Source organism: Podarcis liolepis (genome assembly GCF_965112155.1).
Source record: "Podarcis liolepis genome assembly, chromosome: 11".
In the NCBI taxonomy this organism is placed as follows: Eukaryota; Metazoa; Chordata; class Lepidosauria; order Squamata; family Lacertidae; genus Podarcis; species Podarcis liolepis.
Window position 1 is genome coordinate 54,860,631 of NC_139565.1, and position 23,300 is coordinate 54,883,930.

Below are 23,300 nucleotides of genomic sequence, written 5' to 3' on the forward strand. Positions count from 1 at the left end.
CCCGACCAAGGAGGCTGGGGGAGAGATGCCTCAGCAACTGCCCGTCTCAATTCTGAGGTGGGGCCTCCTCCCACCTGTTCTGCCAGGCGGCAGAATGAGGCTCCCTGCCCCCAAAATGGCCACTTCCCTGTCCCGCCTCAGAGCGTAACAGCTGAAAAGGGAAAGTGGGGGGCGGCCAACCTTCCCCCCCCCCTGCAGCTGCCTCACCCGAGTCGCTTGCCTTGCTCAGCACAGCCTAAGGAACTCTCAGCCATGGGCCATAGGAGAGAGAGAGCGCAAAAGCGCTGGCCTGCCTGCTGCGTGTGTGCAGGATCGCATCGTTCTTCCTCTTGCACGCGCACCACCTCCTCTCCCCACAACCAACCAACCAACCAACCACTCATAGTTGTCAACCTTCCCTTTTTTGCGGGAAATTCCCTTATTCCAGCGCCGTTTCCCGCACTTCCTGCTGCTATCCCGGATTGTTAGATATCCCGTAGACTGTCCCCGGGACAGGTGAGGCTGCTGATCCCTTATTTTCAAATCTGAAAGTTGACAGCTATGCAACCACTCGCAGTATCAATGGAGGCCAGATGCAGAAGTCGCGCTTGCGCACGGGACACCACACTTCCCTTCACCATAGACCTGTTAGACAGCGGCGGGTTCTGCAATTGCCAGGCAGGCCGGGTTCAGGACCCTGGTGGTGCGGATCTGGCTTGCGTACTGTAGTTTGAGGACCCCTGCTCTAATCCTTTGTACGTGTTAATTTATATGCGTTCACACCCACACCCACACCCGCATTGTAACACTATCCCGGTTCTCAAAATGCCAGGGTGCTATTGCTGAAGAGGCATTATTCTGCCACTTCCATCCAAGCTGCTATTATTAAAGAAACTATCAGATAGTTGGCAGCAAATCAATAAAATTGTCTCTGGAGCCTATCATTATCCTCACCCTCTCCTCTGAGTGGTGAGGCGTTCCTAAGGGCACATGCTTAGCCAGCCTTGATTTTCTTTGGAAAGAGGTCATTGGAAGCTTATGGCGCGTTGTGATATTTGAGTTTATTTTCAAGTATGCCGCTTGAGGAAAGGTGCAAGTGCATCCAGCTACCCTAAAAAATATCAGCATTTGCTAGAATCTCAGGTTGAGAGAAATGCATGTCCTCTTTTGGTATGTCATCTCCATTCAGAGGACTTGAGGAAGACCATCTAGTACAGGAGTAGTCAACCTTTTTATACCTACCGCCCACGAATGCATCTTTCTTGATGGTGAAATTTTCTTACCGCCCTGAAGTGGAGGCATGAGGCAGGAGTTGGTAATGCAGGTGAGCTGTGCACAAGCAAGCTGCCAGCTAGCTCTGTCGAGGCTCTTTTTATTAACACAATATGCAAAACCAGTCAGATACATTTTGGACTGTGACCTTTACACATCTTCCAATTGAGGGGTGGTACAAAGTTATTTTGGCACCTGTTTCCACCGTGTCATTTTCTCCTTGTACAATGTATGACGAAGGAGACAAAGGTCACAGACAGGACACGGCAGACCACTGAGAAAGCCAAAGGTTAGATAGAGGGCATGATGTTCAGACAGCTGTGGTTTGTCTGCGGGTGGAAGTGTTCTCCACACCCGACGGTCATTCCTTCACCGCCCACCAGTGCTCGATGGAAGGAGATTCAGCTTGTGCCATAGAACCCCCCTACCGCCCACCTAGAATCCTGAAACGCCCACTAGTGGGCTGTAGGGAGTAGGTTGACAACCCCTGATCTGTTAATTCATTCCTTGGGGACACAACACCTGAAATCAGAGGCTTAAGGAGCAGCGTGGGACTGTTTTCCTAGCAGCCCTGCACTGCTCTTTGAACCTCCAGTCTTCAGAGATCCAAAGAGCAGTTCTGGGCAGGAGAAGCGCTTTCCATTGAAAGGAAGCCACATCCCCCTCCGTTAGCAAGGCAGGCTCAAAGGCTGGCTGTATGTAGCAAAGAGTGGGAGCACACCTTCCCCCAACAAAGGGGAACCATCAGGAGCTCACTCTTAAGCTCCTGGCTATAACTTCCAAAGCCCCACTCTTACCTTGCCCACACCTGACATCATACATGAACGTGACTTTCTCAAAAGAGTCTTAAAAGCCAGTGGCATTTTAGTTTCCAGATAAGCCCATTTTTAAAACTCATAGATATTCATCGTTCTTCTGCCACTTGCAATCCGGTGGGCAGAGCTTGACAGAATGTACAGTGGTACCTCGGGTTACATACACTTCAGGTTACATACACTTCAGGTTACAGACTCCGCTAACCCAGAAATAGTGCTTCAGGTTAAGAACATTGCTTCAGGATGAGAACAGAAATCATGCTCCAGCAGCACGGTGGCAGCAGGAGGCCCCATTAGCTAAAGTGGTGCTTCAGGTTAAGAACAGTTTCAGGTTAAGAATGGACCTCCGGAACGAATTAAGTACTTAACCTGTGTGTGTGTGATTACTTTCCTCAATCTCTCCTCCCTGCTCTCTTCTGTTCTGTGCATGTGTACAGGTCTTGCACAAGACCTCTACATAAATTTTATTTTTAAAGCGGAAAAAGCTGGTGCGGAGATTTTGAGCAAGCAACTTCTTCTAGCCCAGGTAGTTGGAAATCAAACATGCCTTCCACGTGTGGGAATTGGTGGGAACAAGCCCTCACATATGGTTTGTGCTGCTGAGAGCCAAGTGCCTGGGTTGTGTTCAGGTGAGGAAGGGAAATAAGCAAGGATGTTGTGATACAGGCTGTTATTTTTTACTTATTGGATTTTCATAGTGAGGGGAGACACACATTTAATGGCGAAAGGCAACCTGCTCATTATGATGACAACAGCATTGTGTGTACTCTGCAGTTTCAAATCTGGAATCAGTACTTCTTGTTCATGAGCAATTCCAGAATAAACTCTCACCTGGAACCCCATAACTCTTTAAAAGGGCGTTGCAGTATGCATTGGTTGCTCTCAAAAGCAGTCCTGTAAAATAGATCGCTCTTGCTCCCATTTTTCAGACCTGAAACTGTAGGATAGTGCTGTAGTCATGTTGAAGAGCGCACAACTTAACATCCAAGACGTTTTGCCATCTCTGTCTGCCTTTATCTCTCTTCCTTTTAATGTAACCATGTTTGTTTATTTATAGGCAACTGCAAGTTTCTTGTGTTTACTTAAGAGAGGATGTACGTTCTTGCAAAAAGGATCTTTCTTCCCCTAATACTTTATTCTGTTGCATAAAGGCGATCGGCAATGCGAAAACAACTCGAAATGACAATAGCAGTCGCTTTGGGAAATACATTCAGATTGGCTTTGACAAAAGATACCATATCATCGGCGCCAACATGAGGACATACCTACTGGAGAAATCGAGAGTTGTGTTCCAGGTTAGTTTGATTCTCATTTTGGACAATATTTTCCTGTGGGTCTGAGCAACATGAAACAGCAGTCGTGCATTGACACCCACCCACTGCCCAGTGGTGGGTGATACCTATAGCTCTCTTCAGACATTATGAGCTGTCCAACTTGTCTCTGCTTTTCTCCCCCCACACCCTGGCCATGCCCCACAGTGTTTCTCTTAGCCTAACTAACGAGGGCTGTTTACTGTGTAATTGCTTCATTTGATCCTGCATTTTCTATGCCTATCTCTGCAGGGGAGATGTAGTTCTGGACTGCTGTGTCAAGTGCAGTTCTGCTCTATGTGAGGCAGTGGTTAGAGTGCCAGACTAGGCCCTGGGAAGATCAGACTTCAGATTCCCACTTGGCCATGAATTTCACTGGGTGGCCTTGAGCCAGTCACTCACTCTCAGCCTAACCCACCTTGCAAGATTGTTGTGAGGATAAAACAGGGAGGAGGAGAACAACTATATATGCCAACTTGGGGGGAAAGGTGGAATATATATATTTAGTGGAAGTTTAGTGGTCCAAATGTCCCTTCAGTTGTCCAGCTCCGAGGGCCTTCTGGTGGTTCCCTCACTGCGAGAAGTGATATTACAGGGAACTAGGCAGAGGGCCTTCTTGGTAGTGGCACCGGGCAGAACGATGGGGGTGGAGACTTTCCTTCAGGTATAATTACGGAGGGTCAGATAAAGAGAGACATCCGTACATATGAGCAACTAAGGACAGAGAATATATTTTCCCCCAATAGCGGATTCTTAAGTAGCCGAAACAGCACCATCCATGCACAAGAGGTAACCTCAAGGTTTGTGGAAGTAGAAAAAAAGCTCTTAGAATAAAATCTCCCCAGCTGTTCTAACACACTACAGTCCTATAAGGCTTAAAAGAGGCTATACCAGAAGCAGCAATTTTGAATCTGCTCTCAGACACATTTGAAAGCACTGCAGTTCACATTTTAAATGTGCATTAGCATTATTAAGAAGTAAAAGTTCTTCCCCCCTAAACTCCTTAGAGAAGTAAAGACATTATTCATTGCTAGGACTTGAGCAGGTCCACCACCAGATGTTATCAAGAACCCAAACTTGAACAAGCTGAGTTATTTATAATCCGTAAACTGTCAGCAGTCATGTAAATAAAGCAATACAAATCCTTAACTGGCATCTGTGGATGTGTGTGGAATCTGTGGCATGGATATGTCTGGAGGAGGGGGAAAGAGGGTGTTCCAGGTTATGCTTAATGCAAGCTCTTATCTCTGAAACGAAATCTGTCTTACTCCTCAGGCAGATGATGAGAGAAATTATCACATCTTCTATCAGCTATGTGCCTCTGCCAGTCTTCCAGAATTTAAAGAACTCTCCCTAAGTGAGTATATTATCCTTGAGTGTTCGGTCCCCCTTATCATGTGTTTGCTTATTCTTTGCACTATGAAATACTTGATCTGAAATTCCATCTAATCAGTTCCTGGATTTTGCAGCCAAGAAATGGAACCCAGGGTAGGACTATGTGCAAAAAAAAAGGGGTGGGGCTATGCAAATCCTGGCAGACTGGGTCTCTGTGTTGGCCCATTTAGTTCTACAGATGCAATAAATTGTCCAGTCCTCTGCCTCCATCGCATCCTCAAATAGCCGTCTAGCAGAGTTTCTCTGTATTGTCCGGTGTCTGTTAACATCTACTCCAAGGAATGGCATTTTAGACATTTTGGACACCCTCTGTGAATGATGTCACTTGCCTTTGTAGCAATCTCCATGTGGCATCAAAACTTACTGCAGATTCTAGTGAGCAGTGCAGTTCAGTGTCTGCTTGGGTTGATGCAGTTTCAGTTGATGCAAGCAATGTGTGTTCCTTGCACCTCTTCGCTTATTAAAGCTTGCTGTTTGGGTATGACTGAGTGGATCCAGGGAGAGAGTTGTTTTGGACATCCTGAAAGAGGTGGTGATCCAACCAGTCCTGAAAAAGGGCCACCCTAGATCCATTCATTTGTGACAACTACCACCTGGTTGCAAATATCCCCCTTTTAGGGACTGCATATTGCCTCACTGTTGACAAAATTGCAGTGGCTGCTAATTGTCTATTGGACTGAGCTCAAGGTGCTGGTTTTGGTATATAAAGCTTTATGCAGTTTGGGACCAGGGTTCCTGAAAGATTGTCTTACCCCTTGTATACCGTATTTTTCGCTCCATAAGATGCATTTTTCCCACCTAAAAAGTAAAGGGAAATGTGTGTGCATCTTATGGAGTGAATGCAGGCGGGAGGCTCTGCTCAGTGCTCCCTTTAAAGATTTTTTCCTCCTGCATTCCCCCTCTAAAAACTAGGTGCGTCTTGTGGTCAGGTGCGTCTTATGGAGCGAAAAAGACGGTACTCAGTTGATCACTGAACTCTGCAGGAGGGCTTCTTACAGATGCCATCTTATCAGGAGGTCCATTCTGCACAATGCAGAAATCGGGCCTTTAGCGTGGTGGCACCTTTCCTTTGGGATTCCCTCCCCTTCGATATTAGGCAGTCTCTGTCTCTGTACTGAAGACCTTCCCCTTTCAACAAGTCTTTTCAGTTGAGCTCTTTCGCACTATTGTCTATAATGAGATTTGATTTATTACGTTATTACGTTTGATTTATTACGCAAATCACAAAGCACCTTACAAACAATACATTAAAATAACTTAACAGAACATCACAAACACAACATAAATCATATACAGTGGTGCCCCACAAGACGAATGCCTCGCAAGACGGAAAACCCGCTAGACGAAAGGGTTTTCCGTTTTTGAGCTGCTTCGCAAGACGAATTTCCTTATGGGCTTGCTTCGCAAGACAAAAACGTCTTGCGAGTGTTCCGATTTTTCCCCGCTTTCCCCCCTCTTTTTCTAAGCCGCTAAGCCGCTAATAGCCTTTTAGCTGCTAAGCCACTAAGCCTTTAATAGCCGCTAAACCGCTAATAGCGCTAAGCCACTAATAGGGTTTCTTCGCAAGATGAAAAAACCGCTAGACGAAGAGACTCGCGGAACGGATTATTTTCGTCTTGCGAGGCACCACTGTAGAATAATTAACAGATTTGTGATGGCCATCAGACAATAGCTTTTTCCACCTGCCTTGCCACCACCCCCAGCCCTAGGAGCCTTGATAAGGATTGCTCTTAAGATGTCATTATTGTTTTATCATTTGCCTGGGCTCCTTTGGGAGGAAGGACAAGGTATAAATTTAATAAATACATACAATCATATCTCATGTTACGTTTGCTTCAGGTTGCACATTTTCAGGTTGCGTCCCACAGCGACCTGGAAGTAACGGAACGGGTTACTTCCGGGTTTCGCCACTCGCGCATGAGCAGACGTGCCAAATGACGTCACGCGCATGGGCAGAAGCGGCAAATCGTGACCTGCGCATGCACAGACGCGAGTTGCATTCTTTTAAGGTTGCGAATGTGCCTCCTGAACAGATCCTGTTCGCAACCAGAGATACCACTGGTTTTATTCAGCCTCTGAGCAGTGCGTCCAGCTCAAAACATGTAGGGTGCTCGGTCCCTTAGTCAGCAGTTAACAACACCTGCAAGTTTGGCTTTTTCCTCTGAACATATGAAGAGTCCTCTGGGATCAGGCCAAAGGCTGATCTAGCCCAGCAATCTGTTTTCACAGTGGACACCCAGATGCTGCCTCTTCGCAGGCAGGACCTGCAGAGCTCCCCCACCCCGCCCCACTTGTGATTTCCAGAATCTGGTATTGAGGGTCATCCTGCCTCCAAGGGTGAAAGAGGAATGTAGACGCTGTACATTTGGGCTGCAGCCATAGCATGGCTCTTTATGGCAGCCTTCAACAACTCACTTGGCAGCCATAGGCAGTGAGGAATTCTGTGCAGGCAAGTAAGTGAGTGGGCTGCTGGAAGAGGAAAAGACCTGTCCTCTGCCAGTCCACTGGTTTGTGTGTGCAGGTTACAGATGGTACTGATCCTTTTGTCTTTGTTTGAAGATGAAGATTGAACTCAACATGAAAGCCCCCCCCCAAAAAAACCCCTAAGATCTAGAACAGGATAGGGGTGGGATAGGAGAGGCACATATAAACGACCCCCTTGCACAAAGAAAGCCTCTTTTATTCTATTAAGACAGTGGCTCTCAACTCCAGTGTCCGGAGGGGAAACACTTTGTGGAAAAACCGAGAAATCACAGAAAGCTGAGAGCATGAGGAGGCTATTCCCCCTCATGGCATTTAACTGGATGGGGAATATTTGTGTTTTCTCTTTCTCCTCTAAAGCTTTTGAGATGAGAGAGCTTCTATGGCCTCCAGCTGGGCTTTTTCTCTTGGTGGGTGTTTTAGCATTTGTTTCAGAATGGCACGTTTTCTGTTCCAGGGGCAAGAAAGAGCCTTTGACCGAACATTCAAAGGCTGTGCTTGAAATTGCGATGAAATCAAACCAAGGACTCATTCTTGGATACAGATGTAGATATAGCTGCTTTCTCTTTGCATGCATGTTTGTGAATGTGTGTGTGTAACTCACAAACATTCAAGACACCATCCATAAGTGAAAGGAAAACAGTGAAAATTTGCAGATTGACCTGAAGCAGAGTAGAATATATATTTTATTCCTCCTCCTCCTCCTCCTCCTCCTCCTCCTCCTCCTCCTCCTCCTCCTCCTCCTCCTCCTCCTTCTTCTTCTTCTTCTTCTTCTTCTTCTTCTTCTTCCTTGCATTCTATTTTTCCTTCAAAGGCTCAGAGTGACAAGAAAGAGAACTCCCAAGACTTGCAGAAAAAGGGGGCGCAATTGACTCCCTCTTCTTTCTTCCCAGTTTTCTGAAGCTAGCTCATGAACTGTTTTAATGTTTCATGTCCTGAGCATAGTGCAAAGTACACTGCTTGTACGAATGTGGAAGCAGGCAGTTCCCACCGATTCTCTCTCTCATACCTGCCTCCCTCTCCCCACCCACCCAATATCCTGTTCCTCTTTTGTTGCTAATTGAACTGGGAGGAAGGAATCACCTTGTCAAAGGCTTCTCCCTTCCAGGAAGGGTTGCTTTTGCCAAGATGGCACCACCTTGCCACAAAGCAGCTGTTTCAGGAAGCACAGAAGGCTTCCTCTTGTTTCTAGGTCATTTGTTTCATTCATGAATCGCTTCCGATAAAACATTCCCAAGACCATTTGTTGGATCTTCCTTCCTTTCGGTCCAAAACTGTTGAGGGAGCAGCATCACCAATGGAGAAGGAAGTGGTGTGCAGGAAGGGATGTTGTGAGGGGCTGAAACAGGGAAGAGACAGGGATGAGGGAAGGATGAATAGAGAAAGTCGTGGGCCTGTGTGTAGCACAGAGAATGATATGTGAATGGAGCATATGAAGCAAGTGTGTAAGAGAGGAAAGGTACATTGGTACCTCAGGTTTCATACGCTTCAGGTTACAGACTCTGCTAACCCAGAAATAATACCTCGGGTTAAGAACTTTGCTTCAGGATGAGAACAGAAATCGTGCTCCGGTGGCGCGGCAGCAGCAGGAAGCCCCATTAGCTAAAGCGGTGCTTCAGGTTAAGAACAGTTTCAGGTTAAGTACGGACCTCCGGAATGAATTAAGTACTTAACCCGAGGTACCACTGTACATTAATATGGGGGGGAAGTAGCTGGTATGAACATGCTTTGGAGTGAATGGCAAATCGCCACAGAGAATAAATTGCAATGAATTTTATAAAATGCACATCTGTGAATTTTAACGGGTCCCCTTTTGTTTTTTAGTCATGCCTCCAGTTACAGACACTTTGGGTTGTGCGATTTCAGGTTGCGCACTGCGCCGAACCCAGAAGTACCAGAACGAGTTACTTTCGGGTTTCGGCGGTTCCGCATGTGCAGAAGCGTCGAATTGCGGCGTGCACGGAAGTGCCGCTGCGGGTTGTGAACGCTGCGGGTTGCAAACGTGCTTCCCGCACAGATCACGTTCGCAACGCGAGCGTCCACTGTATAGGCAATGTACTCCGTGTGTGTGCATAACACACAAATAGACACAGTCTCGTGAAAACAAAGTGACTGTGATCTAATATTTTATTGGCTTTCCTTTATTGGCAAGCTATGTTTAATGGAGGGAGGGAGGCGCTTCAGAGAGCAGTTTGCACACCTCCCACTCTACTTGAAACAGCTCATCTGGGCTGGCTGCCCTGCCCCTCACTGCTTGCTTGCTTGCCTGCCTGCCTGCCGGTCTGTTGTCATGTGGGAGTTGCCGTGGCCACCTGTTGGTAGCCATGTGAACTGCAGCATGACAACCGTCTTATAATTTTATCTATAGTATGATACCTACAGATCAGGATAGGCTTTCGTGGAAAGTGCCATAAAACTTTCTGTTGTGTTTGTTGGAGTAGACCTGACATGGCTCCCCCACTGGAGACATAGTATTTATGGCAAGCTGGCACAAGCATGCCTGTCTCTTGATGGTTGAGACATTGAGTGTGACTTGCATGTGTGAGTAATCCGTCTCATATTAAAACACCACACAGTCTTTTATCCAGGCCGTTGGTTGGTTGGTTGAGTGTCTTTCTGTCCCCTATTTGTTGCTTTGCCTTTGGTTGTTTTTGTGGTTTTATTTTATGGTTTTCTGGAAACAGCTTAATATATTTTTGTTTGTTGGTAAGCTTTTCCTGCTGGGTTAAAAGGCCTGTGCCTTTTCTGTATTGTGTGAAAACCTATCATTAATTGATGGGTTTTTGTACTGTTTTAGTTGTTTGTATGTAAATTGTCTTGAGACCAACGAAGAAGGCAGTTATTAAATAAATAAATGATAATATAAGCTGTGGTTTTATTTATTGGTCGTTTGCTTTTGTTTTTACATTCTTGTGACCCACCATGGTGAAGGTAAAGGGTAAAAGGGCAGTCTGTAAGTAGGAATATTTTCCCCTCACCCTACCTTACCTCAAATGACATGCTTTTCCATTGCGTCCTTTCACCCATCCTTGAGAATTCCACCCACTGGCATTCATTTGTTAACTGGTCCATAGGTTGCACAGGTGTGGGAAGTCATTATACAAGCGCTAAAATGCCTTCCTTCACTGGACTCACAAAAACACAACACTGCTTTTTCTGGCAGTCCTCCTTCTTCCCTTGAGGGCTCCCTACTTGGCCCACAAGTCATCATGAAACATATATTGAAATGGATGTTTAAATCCCTGTGAAAGTTTCAAATAAAGCTATGCCGTTTTGATTAGAGGGAGATAAAACGGAAAGCTAGAAAGAAAAGGACTTTGCTCGCTGTCCTCAGGAGGAGTTCACTGGAAGCACACTTAATCAGGCAGAACCACTGAGCTAATCATAAACAAAAAAGTTTTTTTAGTGTATAATCAGGTAGAAAATATACATTTTAAGCAGTGCAGCCAAGGTTTACGCCCATATGCCAGCAGTCGAAAAACAAACTGTGGGTTTATTTTTTTAATTTCCAACTTAGAAATCTTTTTGTTCTCCAGTGCAAGATGTGTGCATGTTTCTGTTATTTCAGCTTGACTCGTTTTGAAGCCACGGGGCAGGTCAGAACAGCCCCATCAGCATGTCATGGGAAATGGCAAATTGCTGCACTCCATTTGGAGTAAATGTTACTGAAGATGAAAACCGCACTTCAGGTGCCGTTTTGAAATCCTCCAGACCACTCTGGACTGTGTTGCCTCAAGAGGCGGTAGGGCACCACAGTGCTTGAAACTCTAAAGGACAGCCTCTCTCAGATGCTGGCAACACTAAGAGGAAGTCAGTACCGCTTGAATGAAGTATTGACTTGCCCATGAAGATAAACCAGGTAGAGCTCTCACCTGGTCTGAGATGCCAGCTGGTTTAAGATGCTGTCTAGGGAGAAAAGCAATGACAAACCTAGACAGCATCTTAAAAAGCAGAGACATCACCTTGCCAACAAAGGTCCCTATAGTAAAAGCTATGGTTTTCCCAGTAGTGATGTATGGAAGTGAGAGCTGGACCATAAAGAAGGCTGATTGCCAAAGAATTGATGCTTTTGAATTATGGTGCTGGAGGAGACTCTTGAGAGTCCCATGGACTGCAAGAAGATCAAACGTATCCGTTCTTAAGGAAATCAGCCCTGAGTGCTCACTGGAAGGACAGATCGTGAAGCTGAGGCTCCAATACTTTGGCCACCTCATGAGAAGAGAAGACTCCCTGGAAAAGACCCTGATGTTGGGAAAGATGGAGGGCCCAAGGAGAAGGGGACGACAGAGGACGAGATGGTTGGACAATGTTCTCAAAGCTACTAACATGAGTTTGACCAAACTGCGGGAGGCAGTGGGAGACAGGAGTGCCTGGTGTGCTCTGGTCCATGGGGTCACGAAGAGTCGGACACGACTAAACGGCTAAACAACAACAACAATGGTATACCTTGAGACCGATTTGTCTCACCCGTGGGCGACTTGTGCCAGTTTCTGGAAACCACAGGAGGCGAGAGTGCTCTTGTGCTTGAATCCTGTTTGCAGGCTTTCCACTGGCATCTGGTTGAGAATAGGATGCTGAAAATAGATGGGCCATTGGGCTTCTCCTGCAAGGCTCTCCTTAAGTCATTATGGGGCAATGCTAGCTTCTCAGCAGCAGTGTTGCTGCCACTTACCAGGAAGAAGTGAGGAGGCAGTGCGGAGAGCCAATAGAGCGTTCCACATAACACCGGTCTTGAAAGACCTACACTGGCTCCCAGTACGTTTCCGAGCACAATTCGAAGTGTTGGTGTTGACCCTGAAAGCCCTAAACGGCCTTGGTCCAGAATACCTGAAGGAACGTCTCCACCTCCATCGTTCTGCCTGGATGCTGAGGTCCAGCGTCGAGGGCCTTCTGGCGGTTCCCTCGCTGCAAGAAGCCAAGTTACACGGAATCAGGCAGAGGGCCTTCTCGGTGGTGGCACCCGCCCTGTGGAACACCCTCCCACCAGATGTCAAAGAGGAAGACAACTACTGGTCTTTTAGAAGACATCTGAAGGCAGCCCTGTTTAGGGAAGCTTTTAATGTTTAATAGATTATTGTATTTTAATATTGTGTTGGAAGCCGCCCAGAGTGGCTGGGGTAAATTTATTATTATTATTATTATTATTATTATTATTATTATTATTATTATTATTCCTGCTGACGTACCCACACCACACCTGCCCCAGTAAGTGGCCGTGAGACTGCTGCCACGAAGCCAGTGTATCTGCTCTGGCAGTCATGATGCGAAAAGTGATCTGGAGTTCCAAGTCAACGCATTAGATTACAGCAGTTCTCGACCTGTGGGTCCCCAGATGTTGTTGGACTACAACTCCCATCATCCCTGAGCTCTGGTCTTGCTAGCTAGGGGTGATGGGAGTTGTAATCCAACAACATCCGGGGACCCGCAGGCTGAGAAAGCCTGCATTACAAGTACCTTTGTCCATCCAGATGTTACTGAACTGCCATTCCCATCATCGCTGGCCACTGCTGGAGCTGAAGTTTGGCAGTGTTTCGCTTTTACAAACCGACATTCTCTGTTTCTTTCCCCCCAGTGTCCGCCGAAAACTTTTTGTACACCTCTTTGGGAGGAGACACATCCATCGAAGGAGTGGATGACGCAGACGACTTTGAGAAAACCAGACATGCCTTCACTCTGCTTGGTAAGGGATTGTTTAAAAGATGACTTGGATGGTTTCCCAGTGGAACATTTGGATGATATGGCTGTCTTTTGCAGAAGGCGCTGCATAACCCCTTAGGAGCTTTAGTGTGATCTCATGACCCTTGAAGGCATTTGGGTGTGGGTGTGTACGTGCATGCAACTGCAACACACCCAACACACACACCTAGTCAGCTTTTCCTTGCTTGTCTACCTATTTAATTTGAATAATGCTTTGCAGGCATATAGCTATTCGTGCTTTCCTCGACATGGCAATTGATGTTGCCATGCTAGTCAATGAATTGGTTAAATTAGTAGATGATTCACTCCAAAGATTTTTAATCAGACCGCAAGTTTGTTAATTCATTTTAATAAAAGCGTTCGCAAAAATCTATGGCTGAGAAGAGGTATTTGCACCACCACCCTAGTTTCCTGCAACATAGGAAATGCTTCTAAGATGGTGCTTCCTGGAATATGTGCAGGTATTGGTTAAAAATATTATATATGCTTTTTCTTCAAAAAATTATTTACTCATACACATATTTGTGCTGAGTAATCAACCCATTAAAATCCGTTTTGGTTTGTGCTGAATCCGAGTGTCTGTCCATCTAGTCCAGGCATAGGCAAAATCGGCCATCCAGATGTTTTGAGACTACAGTTCCCATCATCCCTGACCACTGTTCCTGTTAGCTAGGGATGATGGGAGTTGTAGTCCCATAACATCTGGAGGGCCAAGTTTGCCTATGCCTGATCTAGCACAATAGTGGTTGCCTATGAGTGTTTCGCAAACTTGGTTCCCCAGCTCTTATTGGACTACAGTTCCCATCATCCCTGACCACTGGTGCTGCTAGCGATGGATGATGGGAGTTGCTGTCCAACAGCAATTTTGCACCTGTTATTCCAAATTTTGCACCATTGAATTGGTTTCTGTCCCCTGTATAGATTATGCCAACTGGGCAGGATATCATATTTTTTCTTATTTTGTATAAGTCTTGTTTTGCTTTGCATAGTGGGTGGTGCTATATTACTCCCAAGGTACCAAAAATTAATTCAGGCCCTTCTCTGACTTGAGATTCAAACAGGCATTGCCCACACATTCATGCATATGCTTGGAACCAGGAGGGCTGGAAATAGGGATGTTGTTACTGCTGTTATTTTAAGGCTGAGGTTCTTAGGGAAGGAAGAAGAATCAAACCCTATAGATCTCCTGCAGCCACGTGAAAGCAATTCTCCAGGCACATTCCCTCTGTGAAAACTGGATATTGGTTGTTTCTTTCAGGAGTGAAGGATTCCCATCAGTTGGCCATTTTTAAAATACTCGCCGCTATCCTGCACTTAGGAAATGTGGACCTTCAACCAGAACGTGATGGAGAATCCTCCAGTATTTCAGTAAGTTCTCTGTGTTGTTGCTGCTGTTATAATAATAATAATAATAATAATAATAATAATGGTAACAATTAATTAATTAATTACCTGTCCTTCACCCTGAGGCCCCAGGACATGTCACAACAATTAGAACACAATACAGTCATACCTCAAGTTGAATGTGCTTCAGGTTGAGCGCGTTCGAGTTGCGCTCCGCGGCAACCCGGAAGTAATGGAGCGCGTTACTTCCGGGTTTTGCCGCTTGCGCATGTGCAGACACTCAAAATGACATCATGCACGGAAGCGGCGAAACACAACCCGCGCATGTGCAGACGCGCCGTCGCGTCTTGAGTTCCGTTTGGGATGCGAACGGGGCTCCGGAACGGATCCCGTTCGCATCCCGAGGTACCACTGTATTAAAAACAGTTTAAAACAATCAGGAATACGGTAAACATGGAAGAGGCCATTTGTGCCATTTGTTTTGTCCCCAAATTCTTGATAAAATACCGTATTTTTTGCTCTATAAGACTCACTTTTCCCTCCTAAAAAGTAAGGGGAAATGTGTGTGCGTCTTATGGAGCGAATGCAGGCTGCGCAGCTATCCCAGAAGCCAGAACAGCAAGAGGGATTGCTGCTTTCACTGCACAGTGATCCCTCTTGCTGTTCTGGCTTCTGAGATTCAGAATATTTTTTTTCTTGTTTTCCTCCTCCAAAAACTAGGTGCGTCTTATGGTCTGGCCGTCTTATAAAGCGAAAAATACGGTGGTTTAGGGCTCTTTCGGTATTGTGCTACAGCTCTCCCACTTGCCTAAGCTTGTGGGATAGCTCAGTCGGTAGAGCATGTGACTCTTAATCCCGGGGTCATGGGTTCAAGCCCCTGCCCCCGCTGGGCAAAATATTTCTGCGTTGCAGGGGGTTGGACTAGATGACCCTCAGGGTCCCTTCCAACTCTATGATTCTATGCTCTCAGTCCATTCTCTGGGCCAGATTATTCCCTGGGCCATGTTGCTGAATAGTATACTTGCTGATGTAATGATGTAATGATGATGATGTAATGATGTAATCCCAGCAGTGCTGGTATTCTATAAGTCTGGGGAGCAGCTAATTTTAGCTGTGCAGTTAGAGAACCGAACTCGAATAATAATAATAATAATAATAATAATAATAATAATAATAATAATAATAATAATAAATTTTATTTATACCCCCCCCAGCGAAGACCAAGCTCAGGGCGGTTAACACCAGTTATAAAACAATTGATTAAGATACAACTTAAAAACAACATTAAAATACAACATTAAAATGCAGCCTCATTTCAATAGAAACTCAAATCAAAACTTTTTGGGGGATGAAAACGTCAAATCTTCACCAAGGCCAACTATCCATTCTGGTCCTACCTGGGCCAGAAAAAAGTCAGGGAAGTCCCCAAATAGGAGTCCCATCACAGAAGGAGAAAGGAAAAGGGAAAGAAGGAAACATGTAGGTTAAGCATGAGGAAAGTATTCAGAGTGTGCTGGTCCTTAGAGCAGCATCTGTACCTCCCAAATCAAAATGCCTGAAGAAAACACAAGCTCATGAGTAACACATCTAAAAAAAAAGGTGGACTAGCAGTTCCCCTTTCTTCTCTTACATGCTTCTTATTCAAGGCAGTACGAATACAATAATATAAACGCGATAGTAGCGCTCTGTGAAATCTGTGGCCATTGTCATGTCCTGTTTCAGGGAAGTTTTCTGCTTTAATTAAAATATCAAAATGTGCTTTTGCAGTGTCGCTGTTACCCAAGAGATGGGCTGTTTTAATTTCAGGGCTTTGATCAATTGGGTACATAAACAAATCTTCTCTTGTAGCGTTGTCTTCCCTTAATATCATTGGTGTTATTTAATTAAAATGTAAGTGCAGCTCTGTGACGCTAGATCCGTCTGTTAACTCGTTTAATTAGTGATGAGGCAACCTGGTGTAACAGAATGTGATTGTGTAGAGAAGAGATTGGCTTTGTGTGGCCTTCCACTCACAACTTCTTACAGGGGAGCAACAGTCCCAATGGGCTATTTGTCTCTGTTCTGGCTTGGGTATGGCAGTCAATTGCCAAGGAGCACATGGCAAAAACTTGAGTGGTGCCTCAGTTCACAGTCAGGTTAGGAGGTATTGCCTTGAGGCATGTGGCACAGACCCACATTCCTGACCCTTCAGCCCTTGCTCAGTTCAAGGCATGGTCCCTGTTTTAAAATTGCTGGCTGCCCAATTTTTTTACTAACATGCAGTTTCTCAGGGTTAAATAAGTGTGCGGCTCAAATTGACCTTGATCCTAGTTGTAGGTGCATGCCATTGTAAAGCAGGGGGTGTTTAAAGCTATGCTTGCTCTGGGAATAAGCAATGGAAAGTACCGTATTTTTCGCTCTGTTTCCACCTGCGTCATTCCCACTGCGCTAATGAGGCTTTGGGTTCCTTTTTCTGAAGCTGGGAGAGCAAGACTCTCCTGGCTTCAGTGAAAGGAACCTGAAGCCTGCTGAGCACAGCGGGAACTCGTGCTGCACTCCAAAGGCTTCAGGCGGCTATCCCAGAGGCCTGGAGAGTGAGAGGGGTCGGTGCGCACCGACCCCTCTCGCTCTCCAGGCTTCAGCGAAAGCAACGCGAAGCCTCCGGAGCGAGGAGGGAGCGCTCCCTCTGCGCTTCAGAGGCTTCGCGTTGCTATCGCTGAAGCCAAGGAGCCTGCATTCGCTCCGTAGGACGCACACACATTTCCCCGTAATTTTTGGAGGGGAAGAGTGCGCGCTATAGAGCCAAAAATACGGTAACTCTCCTCCTGCTGCTTTTCCTCCTCATTTTCCAAAATAGAAGTATGTGGCAAGTTTTCCAAAGGAAGTGGTGATGGAAGAGGCATGAAAAGCAAACACTGTTGAAAGGAGGGCACCATAGTAAACGTTCTTCGTTTCTGTTATCTAACTGGCCGCAGGGTGTGGAGAGGTCCTGTTCTTAAATACATTGGACGCTCGGGTTTCTAATGTGATCTGTGCGGGATGTGTGTTCGCAACCCGCAGCGGCGCATCTGCGCACTCGTGGGTTGCGATTTGGCGCTTCTGCGCATGTGCAAAGCACGATTTAGCACTTCTGCACAAGTGTGACTGCCGAAACCTGGAAGTAACCCATTCCAGTACTTCCGGGTTCCGGCAGTCCATAACCCAAAAAAACACAACCTGAAGCAGCTGTAACCCGAGGTATGACTGTATTTGGATGTAAGATACTTTGCTAATCTACCCAGAGGTTCTCTAGTAGATCCCAACCCACCTTTGGCCCACCACTGGTCTACATAGAATCATAGAACTGTTGAGTTGGACGGGATCCCGAGTGTCATCTAGCCCAACCCCCTCAAGGCAAGAATCTCAACACATGGTCCCCCATCCAATTGGAAGCCATACCGGACCCTGCTTAGCTTTGCAAATGTACCAGCAGCTTTATTACTGCACCAAAAGGAGGTGGGAAATCAGGGGTAAAATAGCAGCATATGGCAAATCTGAGACTTGTTGAGGTTGTTAAGAGCCTTGATGACCTTATGAGCTGAATTTGGACATTGCTTCATTTGGAATAAATGAAACTGGGAGCGCAATTCTGTAAACAAGCTTCATCACTCAAAGCGAGCTTCAGCTCTCAGAACGGAAGCCTCCATCCCTCGCTTCCTTTCCCCCGTTAACCAGAGGGGCGGGTGGGCTCTTGTCCGTGTCCCCCATCGCATGCTTTGCTGAATTGGATGTCTTTCTTTATATCCTAGAAACAGGATGAACACCTGCATAATTTTTGCAGATTGCTGGGAGTAGAGCACAGCCAAATGGAGCACTGGCTCTGCCATCGGAAGCTGGTCACCACTTCGGAGACCTATATCAAGAACATGTCTGTCCAGCAGGTTGTGAACGCCAGGAATGCGCTGGCCAAGCACATTTATGCCCAGCTGTTCAACTGGATTGTGCAGCACATCAACAAGGCCCTGCACACCACGGTCAAGCAGCATTCGTTTATCGGGGTGCTGGACATTTACGGGTAGGCAGAAAGCTTGTTTTCATTTGCCAGGACAAGGTTTCCGCTGGACGCTTGAGATGGTTTGCATTGCAATTTGCAAAATGGTTAGATCCGTCTGTGCTGATGGGGCGGCTGTTTGCTTATCCATGCAGGAAAACATAACAGTAATACTTGGCAGAATTTATATAGCACTTTTAAGGAGGGTTACTCAAATGCAAAGGGACGCGGGTGGTGCTGTGGGTTAAACCACAGAGCCTAGGGCTTGCTGATCAGAAGGTCGGCGGTTCGAATCCCCGCGACGGGGTGAGCTCCCGTTGCTCAGTCCCAGCTCCTGCCAACTTAGTAGTTCGGAAGCACATCAAAGTGCAAGTAGATAAATAGGTACCACTCCAGTGGGAAGGTAAACGGCGTTTCCATGCGCTGCTCTGGTTCACCAGAAGTGGCTTAGTCATTCTGGCAACATGACCCAGAAGCTGTATGCTGGCTCCCTTGGCCAATAAAGCGAGATGAGCGCCGCAACCCCAGAGTCGGCCACGACTGGACCTAATGGTCAGGGGTCCCTTTACCTTTACCTTACAACGGTCCTGTGAGGTAGTACAGCCCTCTGTTTCCAACAGTGTTAGTCATGTATTGATTAATGGAGGTTCCAATTGTATCCTTTAAAAAAACAACTAAGCTAGCGTTCAGTACCACATACTGTGGCAGTGAGTTCCATAAGTTAATCGTGGTGTGAATAAGTGCTTCCTTTTGTCTGACTTGCCTCTGTTGTCAATCATACTTGTTTGGGTGACCCCAAGTCCTGGTTTTATGAGTGCAGAAAGAAAATATTTCTCTCTCCACATCATTCATAATCATATCCACTTTGTCTCCATGGACCATCTCCCATCATCACTATTTTCCTAAAACAAAAAACAACCCAACTTCTTTATCCTTTTGTCACAGAGGAGGTGCTCCAATTTCTTGATCAATGAGAGGTGTGAAAATTGAAGGATTTTTTTAAAGTAACCTAATAAATCCGTACAAGTTCTCTTGATTTCAGAGAGAGTTTCCCCTGCCAAGGATGGAGGTTTGACAAGCCAAAAGCTATTAGCGACACAGGAAAAAAAGAGAGAGGCATAAGACCAATGCAAAAAGGAAAAAAAAAAGCTTGCCAGTCAGAGACATCTGAGCTGAGAACAGGAATCTGAATTGAAGGCTAATACCCATGAAAGATTAAGTTAGGCAAGGGGGTGTCTATTAGTGTGAAATTCATTTTCTTCACCCACCATCTGGTGCTTATGCCTATTTGTCAGAGAAGGGGTTTGGGAATCACTGCCCTAAAAAAAGAAAAACTGGGCTAAGTGGCATCGTTTAATTGATCAAAGAGACGCTTCGGTGCAATGAGCTTTGCCAGCAAACGTCAGGAATATGATCTCTTCAGCAAAAGAGCTTTATCTGCTAGGGATGCTGGTGAGAATTAGCTGCTGTCGTCTCTCGTTGTTGCACCTCTTCTCTAATGATACGTTCCGCATAGACACAAATCGCAGAAACGAAGCAGTGGAGCCCAGTTGCGTCCCGCTGGACTCTCCAGAATAACCTAGTTGGCCACTGTGAGAACAGGAAAGGTGGACTAGATGGGTCTTCGGCTCTTCTTATAATAATAATCTATTTATCATACACCACCCATCCGACTGGGTTGCCCCAGCCAGCTTCCAACAACAACAACATAAAAGTATAAAAATAATAAATTTTTATTTATATCCCACTCTCCCTAGCCAAAGCCTGGCTAACAACAGTAAAAATAGCACAGTTTATATAAAATAACAGTCAATTAATTGAAATACATTCTAAAATCAATTCAGAATCAAATTAATGGCAACCATTGGGCTAGAGTTCCATGAGGATTACAGAAGGAGAGAGGGGGTCAGACTGTGCCTTGGCCAAAGGCCTGGTGGAACAGCTCTGTCTTGCAGGCCCTGCGGAAAGATGTCAAGTCCCGCAGGGCCCTAGTCTCTTGTGACAGAGCGTTCCACCAGATCGGGGCCACGGCCAAAAAAGCCCTGGCTCTGGTTGAGGCCAGCCGAACCTCCCTGTGGCCCGGGATCTCCAAGATGTTTTTGTTTGAAGACCGTAAGGTCCTCCGTGGGACGTACCAGGAGAGGCGGTCCCGTGGGTACGAGGGTCCTAGGCTGTGTAGGGCTTTAAAGGTTAAAACCAGCACCTTAAACCTGACCCTGTACTCCGCCGGGAGCCAGTGCAGCTGGTATAGCACTGGGTGAATGTGATCCCACGGTGAGGACCCCGTAAGGAGTCTCACCGCAGCATTCTGCACCTACTGGAGTTTCTGGGTCAGTCTCAAGGGCAGCCCCACGTAGAGTGAGTTACAATAATCAAGCCTGGAGGTGACCATTGCATGAATCACAGTGGCTAGGTCAGGGCGAGAAAGGTAATACAGCAGCAAACATTAAAAGCTTCCTGAAACAACAGGGCTTGTGTTCTTATGGCAGGAGGAAAGGGACAGTAAGCTGAGCACAATGGGCCATGGTGAAAATTTATCATGGGCTGCACCGTTGTCATCAGTATGCATGCTTTATTTGCATGCCTTTCATCAAATTAACACAAACAGCATGCAGCCATGGCCTGGTACATGCATTGAATATTTACCCACCTCAATTTGTTATATACTGAAATGTATCTTGGGGATATGGCAAGGGATCATACATCATCATGTCCAAAGCTAAGGTTCCAAATGGAAATGCTTGTGGAATTCTCCTGGCGAGAGAGTTTTAATTCATGTTCAGCCATATTTGACACATTTTAGTCAGGCCTAGAACTGCCTCCCAACAGCTAAAAATCTGGAGTCACTTAATCAAAGATCGTGAGAAAACTTGACAAATTGTAAAATATGATGGAAGGTGATTTTCACTTGAAGCCTCTATTATTATTTTTTAAGAGTAGGGTATCCCTGGATTGTGCATTTCAGACTTTCTCTGTGGTTTTCATAGCTTTAGAACTTGTTCAGTCTGCCCTGCAGAAGGTTCCTGAAGGCATCATGCAACTTGAGAAGATACAGGTTGCCCACACATAGTTCTAATTAGATAACCATGTGCCCTGGAAGTCAAGTGGCCTGGTGAGTTAAGCAGAAGTCTTGAACTAAATTACTTGAGTTTTCCATGGCCGTTTTCCCAGCTTTGAAACCAGAAGTTATAACCCTCAAGCCCCAGGCAAGTAAATTATTAATGTTCTTAATGCTTCTAATGGGCTTGGAAGACAAAAGTTAAGCATATCTTCTGCATAGAGAAACATACACTGCGGACAGTTGGATCTTTTCAAATCTTTGTGGGCAGGCTGATCCTTTGGTTATGGCTTTCCAGCGAAACCGCCGGTGTCTTATTAAACTTACTAGGTGTTTGCAGGATGCAAAAATGCCCAACACGCCTAAAAGCTAAAACATTTTGGCAAATTGTACATGTTTTTAAGATTTTGTTTTCATCTTCAATTTGAAATCTCTGTGGCTTTACATTTTTCATGATAAGCAATGCTTCCTTCAGACTTAGCCCAGTACTCATCCTGCAGAATGTTTTGGTTCCCTGGGGAGTGTATAATTGCAGCTTCTGATTTTTCAGAAATAAAAAGAAAAGAATTCTGTTTTGCAGAAGGTTGGTGTGCTATAGCTGTTAGTGTTGTGGAGATCTGGGTTCAAATCCCTGCTCAGTCTTGGAACTCCTTGGCTGACGTTGGGCCCAGTCAATCTTTTCTCAGCCTAGCCCTAGTAGCTGTGAGAATGAAATTGGATAAACCCCCGTGTACATGGTTTTGTTTTTATCTGGAAGAAGATGAGCTATATCTATGACTGGATACATTATAAATTTTTTAAAAAATTGGCATGTCTGTGCTTTGGGTTTCTGTTGAGAAAGAAGACAACAAAGAAGAAGAAAAGGGGAATTAGTAGCTTAGGCTTTATAATACCATCTCTCTAGCTTACTTTTAAAAACTCCACAATGTTTCCAGCCTTAGGGTGTTTTCATACATTGTGTTAACAAGTACTCTTGAGCCAGTCTCTGGTGTTTTGTGTGTCATGTATGAATTCATAAGGGCATAAGAGCCAAAGTCCCGTGTATTTCAGCATGCTGTTCTCAGAGTGGCCAGTCAGATGCCCCCAGTTAACTATTGTGTGAATGGTCGTGGTGTTGTGGTGAATAGTGGGCCCAATCTGGAAGGGGACCCTGGTGGTGAAGAGAGATGGGGCAGGAAGTTTGCACAAGCGAGTTCGTTTTATTCACACATTTTTGTACAGTGGTACCCCGCAAGACGAACGCCTCGGAAAACGAAAAACTCGCTAGATGAAGGAGTTTTTCGTTTTCTTAGCCGCTTCGCAAGACGCATTTCCCTATGGGCTTGCTTCGCAAAACGAAGCTTGCCCCGCAAGCTCCGGGGGAAGCACAGCGCGTCTTCCCCGCTGTCCCCGGACCTCTTTTGAAGCAAGGGGCGGCGGGGAGAAGATCGCTTCTCCCCGTTGCCAGCCCTGCAATCTCCGGGGACAGAGGGGAAGGCGCGCGCGCCTTCCGCTCTCTCCCCGGACCCCTTTTGAACCAAGGGGCGGAAACGGGGAGAAGCGATTCTCCCCGCTGCCCCTTCCCTTGCTTTAAAACAGGTCCGGGGACAGAGGGGAAGGCACGCGGCGCTTCCCCTCTGTCCCCAGACGGTCTCCATAGGAACACATTGATTGATTTTCAATGCATTCCTATGGGAAACCGTGCTTCGCAAGACGAAAAGCTCGCAAGAAGAAAAAACTTGCGGAACGAATTAATTTCGTCTTGCGAGGCACCACTGTACAATGCCCTGCTCAGTAACGGCAATCCTGCAAGATGGATCGCTGTTACTATCTCAGTATTGCAAATGGGGAAACTGAGGCTGGGAGGTGGTGGGTTGTGTGAGGTGAGGCTAGGACTGGCGACTTCTGATGTTTACAGTTTACGCTCGGAAAGAAAAAGTAAAACTCTGTTTTTCACTTAG

General features: G+C 46.0%; 1 protein-coding gene across 7 annotated transcripts in view; it reads left to right on the forward strand.

Annotated features, from left to right (window-relative positions):
* MYO5B (myosin VB) overlaps positions 1-23,300 on the forward strand; it is a 291,350-nt gene that overhangs the window by 149,296 nt on the left and 118,754 nt on the right. For all 7 annotated transcript variants that reach the window (XM_083465667.1, XM_083465669.1, XM_083465672.1 and 4 more), the window contains exons 6-10: positions 3,218-3,361; positions 4,652-4,733; positions 12,825-12,932; positions 14,208-14,317; positions 18,061-18,326. In XM_083465667.1, the coding sequence (XP_083321793.1) occupies positions 3,218-3,361; positions 4,652-4,733; positions 12,825-12,932; positions 14,208-14,317; positions 18,061-18,326 (710 nt within the window). The remainder of the gene's footprint in view (positions 1-3,217; positions 3,362-4,651; positions 4,734-12,824; positions 12,933-14,207; positions 14,318-18,060; positions 18,327-23,300) is intronic.